The 8,007-nt window shown below is 39.1% G+C and overlaps 1 protein-coding gene across 2 annotated transcripts; it reads left to right on the forward strand.

Moving 5' to 3' along the window:
• The first annotated feature begins 1,907 nt into the window (after positions 1–1,907).
• LOC116266921 (F-box protein At5g39450) lies at positions 1,908–7,773 on the forward strand. 2 transcript variants are annotated; one of them, XM_031648421.2, is made up of 2 exons: positions 1,908–4,522; positions 7,341–7,773. In XM_031648421.2, the coding sequence occupies exons 1-2, from the start codon at positions 2,499–2,501 to the stop codon at positions 7,342–7,344; spliced, it is 2,028 nt and encodes a 675-aa protein (XP_031504281.1). In that variant the 5' UTR covers positions 1,908–2,498; the 3' UTR covers positions 7,345–7,773. The 2 variants fall into 2 exon arrangements, with proteins under 2 accessions (XP_031504281.1, XP_031504282.1); XM_031648422.2 differs by having other exon boundaries at positions 1,908–4,497.
• Positions 7,774–8,007: the final 234 nt, after the last annotated feature.

An 8,007-nucleotide genomic window follows, 5' to 3' on the forward strand; every position in this document is an offset into this window, starting at 1 on the left:
GAGCATCTATTTATTTATTAACTAATAAAAGTTAAACATACCATTGAAAAACACTGTCTCAATCTCTTGTAGTGTTAACTTTTTATGCTGCTAAAGGAAGAACACTGATCAACGGATATGCAAACGGTGCATTACGAGACACTTACCAAAGCAGCTCTGAACTATACAAAGATAGATAAGAAAAAGTGAATGCGTCTGCCTTCACGGGAACGGTAGGATTAACTTCTCGCTCACGACGTGATTGTATGAAAAAAAAAAAAAAATGAAAGATCTATAAAGCGGAAACTCAAAGATAGGGGATCGATTTTCCTGGAGCCACTCTTTATCACCAAATCAAATCATGCTTTGCATGAATCCGACTTTATGAGCGTTGGTCAAAGTCAGTTTGGAGACTTGGAAAAAGAAAGATTAATTAGAATCAGCGGCAGCTATTGAATAGCGAGGAGAATTTGAGATGTGTACGTGGAAGACTCGCACAAATGACATGATAAGCAAAGCGGAAGGAAGACGATGTCTTCAGCATTTACTCAAAACTGATCGCCACTCTCACTGGTCACTTACCCTTCGCTCTTTGTCTTCTTTAGTGACGAAGATGCCCTCAAGGTTGCACACGAAAAAAACACTGCAAAATAAAGGCCAAATCTCTTTATATATATATATATATATAATGCTTCATCCATATAGCACAGCACTTAAATAATGCATAGTAGAGCATGCTGTGAGGGAAAATAAACAAATAGTGATCACTACTTTCAATCAGAACCATCTGATCCCACGGTTTAGGTCACAGGTGTAGAGTATAATTGGTATGTCCTATACCATTCGGACAAGGTCGAGGAAAAATCAGATCCCTCAAGATTGATTGTTAAAATCCTTTTTACACAATCTAACTGTATAGATGTGATTTTAAAGAAAGTTTTAATAAGGAATATACATTAAATTAATAATGTTTTGAATTTATTCATGTTATAATATTAAGAAAAAAAAACTAATCTTATAACATCTAAATTTTAGTATAAGTAATATTTTTCAAGACAACAACTTGAATTAAGGCATGTCTTAAGTTGAATTAATTTTCACAAAAACTACTATGACGTTTGTGTTTTGTTTAAAGTACTTTTTTAGCCAGTATTTAATAGGTACGGTTTTATTCTCCAAACTAACTGGTTTGTTTTTAGTTGTACATTTTTTTTTGTATATATATCACTTTACACACATATATATGTACATGAAAATTAAATTGTGATTCTAATTTTTTAGAACTGATCTAACATGATGAATATTTATGAGAAAAATAAGAAAAAAATGATGGGTGTTTCCATTATTTAGTCGAGTTGAAACCGAACTTAATCAAGCCGAACCCGTTCAAGTTACTCAACACATACACGTGGACACCTTCTTGCACAGAGAATATATTATCTCTTTCCAACAAATTCGCCCTCATTGGTTCATATTATATTGGGAGCAGATCAAAATTCAAATGTAAAATAATGTAATTCTTACATTCCATCAATGTGGTGTTGAGCATATTTTATGAGCCAATTTTTTTTTTTTGCATTACCTTTTGGATCTTATTCAAATCTAGATCCATATTTGGATCCTAACAAGATCCTAACCCCCAAGAAAAACGGAAAAATTTTGCAGCATTTTAAATTTTTTAAAAATGAAAATAATCTATTTATGTTCTCGAGGACAGGGCAGAGGAATGATAAACAATGGGGTGGTAGCGTGGGTGCGCATTGACGGTTATGTCCCCGAGAGACGTGTCTAGCAAGCATTGCCCCGATTCGGTAAAACCATTAGTAGCCTTTTGGAAATTTTCTGAGATACTGAGGGAGTAATTCGGAAACCGAGCACGTTCACCAAATTGGCAGGAGAGGGAGATAACGTCAATGGTGGGAGGAGGGGAGAATATTTTCGGTGATGACGTATCTGTTTCTCTCTCTAGAAGCCTTGAACTGTAGAGGAGGGAGATGGAGAGAGAGGGAACCTCTCCCCTTTAAGTAGGAATGAGATCCCAATCATGCAGCCATGCTAGGGTTTCTTACCTTTTTTCACTTTTTTTTTTTTATGGTTATCTGACTGTTGGAATGATTCCTTGACGGAGTTGGTCAATCATCATCGACCCACTCACTCCGATCTGTAAGTCTCCGTTGATCCTTTCTCGGACGATGGCGGCTTTTTCCGTTTCGATTCCTTTTTTTTTTCCTTCGGTCGGTTTTAGTTTCTATTGCGGTCTGGTTTGAACCTCTGAGGTGGAAGGTTGGTAGCGGGTCTGGATAGGAACTACGATTGCAGAATCTGAGCTTGCTTGGTGCGGGGAAAGTGAGACTCCCTTCTTTAGTATCTTTGTCGATCAATTGGACGTGAAAAGCTCGGACATTGGGGTGGTTCTCACGGCTTTTCATCAAATCTGAAGCGAATTCAAGGCTGTTCTCGTGATGGGTGCGTGAAATTTTGCATGTTGGCCTGCTTAAAGTTCGGTTTAGCTGTGAGACATGACTTGCATATTGCCCGGGAGCTCGTACTCTGCGGCGATGTCGCCGGATTGCGGGAGAATTTTAGGTCACGGAATTGATCCTGACATGAACTGTGGGTCGAGCTTGCTTTTAGCTCTTCCAGAAGACGTTTTGGCCCTTGTTTCGGGATTGCTGAACCCCGTTGATCTCTGCAATTTGAGTCTTTGCTGCCGGAGCCTCAACGGACTGGCTGCTTCTGATAAGGTTTGGTTCATGCAATGCGAGAAATTGGGGTTGATTGATGCTCACGACTTCATATCCTGGAGAAAGGTGGTCGATTCTTACAAGGCGATCTGTAGGTTCCTTGTTAAGGTCAAGCCGTTGATCGGGATTTGGGTTCATCAGAACCCTGAGCTAGGAAACGTAGTCTATGTGATGTGGGGATTCATGTCAGTCGTCGCATGTAGGGTAATTCCTCAAGAGCTTGGTCCGCTCGGCTTCGATGGTCCTTTGTTGTGGGCTCCAGTTTTTGAGATCATCGGCGATTCAGACGGCTCACCTCTCTTCTTTCTTCATGGAAGAGAGAGGGATAAGGATTACTGTTATCCTGGTTCCTTGAAAGCTATAGATGATCGTTGTAATGTCCTATTACTAGAAGCAGCACCTCAAAAGAATATAACTACCCATGCTGTTAGAGCTACGATTGATGATCTAGGTACTGATTCTTCAAGAAGGATTTGTAGGTCGGAAGAAAGTCGTTCAATGTCTCACAGGGTTGCAGAGGGGAATGATTCGGTACCATTTAGCCGATTGGCGTTTGGGGACAGACGCAGATTACTGGAGATTGTTGCCGATCATGTGCGATTGGAAATGCCTGCTTCTGCCAGTCATCCTTTGTTTCCTCGGTCAAGGGATGCCCTGGCGGTGGAAGATGAGCTTGTAATGGAGAAAGAAACCATAAAGGAAGATATGGTTATGTTAGCCGAGCGCAGGTCATTACTTATTCAGATGTATAGGACTGGGAATGTGGGTGAAGGACAAGCCTCCTCTAGTTCAAGCAAGGAAACTGTTCAACTGGGTTCCTGCATAAGAGGTCAGTGTAACACTGCAGGTTTGTCCAAGGGTTCTTGGGATAAAATGGCCATTGACTCTGGTAGGGAGCAAAGGGTTAGAAATAATCTTGATTGCTCGATCACTCAGCACCTGTCTTTTGATGGGAGGGAAAATTCACAGAACACAAAGAAGAGAACCATTGCTGGCTACTTCAGAGACGGTTTCAAACAAATCATTGGGAAAGCTACAGGGGGTAGTAATGGCAGCATTATCCTAAAGAATGGTTCCTCCAGCAGTGAGAGTAAGCATGTGCAGCTGCATGAGTTCTTGAGGTCGGGAAGTTCTGTAGGACTAAGTTTACATGCTTCCACAATGAAGTTATCTACCTATCGGGCGTGGCCTATCATGCATGACAACAGATTTGCATTGTACAAGTTGCCCCAACCACTTCCAGTGGAAGGCCAAGAATATGCAGGCCTATGGGGTGGAACCTTTGGCTGGCCACCTGGACGCCCTGCAGAAGACAAACCTGGGAAGGCCCTATTCTTCCTTTTGCTATCTTATGAAGAATCCGATGAAGGAAAGTATCTCATTGCAACTAAGATACTGGAGGGAACTCATTATGTTCTTCATCCAAATGGTTCTGCAATGTTTATTGTGAACATCAATGAGCCATCATCAGATCCATTCCCATGGGAGACAGATAGAGATTCCCTTCCTCTAGTAATTACACAAACTTATCATGGGGAGGGCATAGCGAATGGATATGGCTTCAGATATCCTGGCTCTAAGCCTGGAGCTTTGTTCACTTTGCAGTCGGGGCTTCTTGCATTTGTTTGGAGAGAAACAAGAGCAGTGTTAACTTTACAGAGATTAAACCTGAGAGCACTCTTAGGAAGGGGTGAAAGGGTGGCTGCTTTACCCCCAGTTGCCAACTTTGCGTACTTGACCAAGTCCTACTCGAATGTGTTTGCAGGCTTTGCGGGTACACATTCTTTGTCTTTTCCAAGGTACATTTGTTGTCAAACTTCCTTTTCTGCTATATTTGATGCTCTAATTAGCTCGGCCTTTACTTGTTTTCAGTAAAATTTGAAAGTAAACATTGCACTTCATGTTCTGTTCTCATGATACCCAGCAAGCACATGTGGATACAGCATATAGTCATGCTTGAATTTTCGTGATGATACAAATGCAGTCTGGTCATGTTCATTGGTTTATCTTATCAAGTGGGTTAGCAATTATTGTGTCTAGATGATATTTTTGTCTCAGTGCTCTGTGGTGCTTTACTATTTTGTGTGTGAATGCCGTCAATGTTGCTGTGTGTTTCCTTATGCTGTCATGTCAGTTCACCTACAAATAGTGCCATGCAGAAGTTGGTATTCAGGAAAGGTTCTTGTATTTAAGTAGTTACTTGAATGCTCATTTTTTCTGTAGGTGTGCACTCTGCATTTCTTTCCCACAAAAATCTCTCTTCTTCTGTGTCATTTATTTCCTTATGCTGTCATATCTGCTTAAACCATCAATAATGCAATTGAGGGGAAGCTGCCTGAAGATTATCCAATATTTGTCACTGAACCCATCTCAAACAATTTGAGGTGGTGTAGGGGGGATATTAGATCCATCCATTTAGAGATGGAGGGAAGGGGGATTAGGAAAGAGGCAGTCCAGTAAGGAAATAAATGGGCGTAAAGGGGGGCAGGGAAGTTTTGTGACCAATTAGAAAAACAAAACAAGGAAGCTATTCCTCGAAAATGAGAATGAGGGAGCATCAAACTGTTGTTGTTTGATGAGAGTCAAATAGCCTATCCCCTGTGCCCTGCTGTGCAAATCCATCAATCAATGACAAGATTATACCCATGTCTTGTTGGCATTCGGATCAGGGCCCTTTTCCACTAGATTAGTGAGGAAATTTAGAAACTATTGCCTAATGGTTTTCTGTTAACTTAAAAAGATCATTTTTCACAGGCACAAATGAGGTTATTATAGCGGATCTTGTTGTTGGTGTACAAAAGGGTGAACCTTATCCATATTTTGGCATAATTTTGACTTCCTTTTTGGAGTAAAGAAAGGAAGAGAAGCTTCATAGGTCATAACATATGGTTGAGCCAATTTGCAAGTGCATCAGTTTCTGCATTTTCTGTCTTTCTAATATACAAAGATTTCCAATGGATATTTTATGAGCAAATCCCACACTTAAGCCGTTGTCAGTGTACACTTGCTTCCTGTCTATAACCTTTGTTGATTCTAGATGCTGTTCATAAGGAAACTTGATTTTTTCAAGTGAAGGAACCTCCCAACATGTTTTTACTGTTATGTAAAAAGAAAGAAAATAGATAGAAGACTTCCACGTTCACAAGGATGTATAAGGTGGAATGCAATTATTAGCAGGAAGTGATTAAAGCAGCCACCAATATGATTCTTGGTTCTCACCAAGGTCTGCCTTGGAGTGATTTCAAAATTTGTGTTTTCTTGGGAAAATCTAGAAAATTCTTAAAAAATATAAAAAATACACGAAGTTATAAGATAATTGGTCGTCTAATGTCTTTTCTTTTTTGCAAATATATGAAGCAACAAGTAGAAAAGCTTTCTGAAAACATAGAAGAAGCATAATTTAGAAAAATCACATGCTTAAAAATGTTAGGGAATGGACTTTTACTGTAAGACTTGGAAAAATGCCAGGAGATTTTGGGATGATCTTGCAACACTATGACACATTTTCCTTTTTGATGACTTCTTAAAAATATTGAGATACCTTTAAGATATTGCCAGATGCTTTCATGATGACATTCAGGATATTTTCAAAATAGATAAGTGTGACTATGTTAAAGCATGAAGGCGATGATTGAGAGGCAAAATATTATAGTAACAAGAATCACATCATACAACTAAATTGTTGTCCTATTTGTCATAAAACAATAGATTTTTTTTTAAAAAAAAAAACAAAATAAATCGTATGCTTTAGTTCCATGGATGTGTGATATGTAAAAATAGCATATAGAGAAGTTATTATTGTCAAACACAATAAGGTGTGCGCCTGTGAAGTGCTGAATCGCATATTATCATGTTTTGCATGCAAGTATTCTCTTAGAAAAAATGCCACATAGCATCTAGCACTGGGAAACACATGAACCAGGAAAAAATGTCAGAAATTTCTCCAACTTTGACAAATTTTATGGGACTTGGCATATCAACGATTTAACAATGAGTTGGAGGAAAAATTCCACAGCTGGCAAGTTTTTGAGTTCTTTGATGGGCTTTCCTGGTTCTTCTATTCTTGGAGTTTTGGGAACATTACCTGTGGCGGCAATATTTCTGTCTATATTATGTTGGAGTGGTATTCCCTTAGTTCATCCCCCTACAAGCAGGTGGTTCTTTGCTAAGTTCCAACTCCAATTAAAAGTTTGTCTTCACCCCCATTAACCATAGGTCCATAACTAAATCCACTGCGTCCAGTTAAAATGGTCTTCATGACTTGCTGTTGATTTTTTAAGTTCAAAAGATGTGCTCCAAAGCATACCGTGACTTCAATGAGGTTTTTCCTTTCTGAAGGAGGAAATTATATGTTTTTGTTATGATTTTTGTAAGTTAAGCTTACTTTTGCCTCTTCTTTTTTGTCCCTTTCTTTGGGTATCATGTCGGCATTCTTATTCTAGGCAGCTTGTAAAATTGTTCGTTGAAAATATTTCTAGTGCTTGACGTGCATATTTTCCCCACAATTATTGACTTTGAGTTTATCTTGTCATTTAGAATACTATTAGATGTACAGGTCATTTTTTGTAGCTAGAAGAAACTTGGATACTTTTTCTAATTCCACTCCCTTGATGGCAGGTGATGATGTGACTAGGAGGTGAGTTCTTTTGTGGTATCGATTTGGAAGAAGGACCGGCTTCTTTGCTGCCTCACATTCAAACTCATTGATGACGAGTTCACAGAATTTATAAAAAGCAAGTCTTGTTCAAAATTCCACGAGGGTTTCTTCCTTTCTTCTCTGAAATTTTTATTTCTCTAGTCATCAGATAGAGTACAAATTGGTTAAATTCCCCCAGTTCACAATGGGCTCCGCAATAAGCTTATTGTCCCATTATGGTTGGGCATGCCAAAGTTGTCTATAACATTGAACTTACTTATTGTGACAGCAGATATGGGAGAACATATACCTGTATGTTCTCTTAAAAACTTCATGCACCAACAATATACGGACTGTGCATGTCATGTATTTCTGGGTGTACGCACAAGGAATCGGATGTGCAAATTTCTGCCATTTTCTGCTTTCACATCTGCATTTGATGTCATCTAGACCCTTTCTGTGGATGACCCTTGCTGCAAGGTTAAACGTACTACGCCAACTTCATGTCCATGACATGTTAACTTTGTGGGTATCATGATATTTTTATTATGTCTTTGGTAGAGATAAAACACACGTATGCAGGTTAATTCGAGTTTTCTACAATCGGAATTTTGTACCCGAAATATGCACATGCACTCGTGCAGATTT

This window comes from Nymphaea colorata, chromosome 13, assembly GCF_008831285.2.
Source record: "Nymphaea colorata isolate Beijing-Zhang1983 chromosome 13, ASM883128v2, whole genome shotgun sequence".
NCBI classification, from domain to species: Eukaryota; Viridiplantae; Streptophyta; class Magnoliopsida; order Nymphaeales; family Nymphaeaceae; genus Nymphaea; species Nymphaea colorata.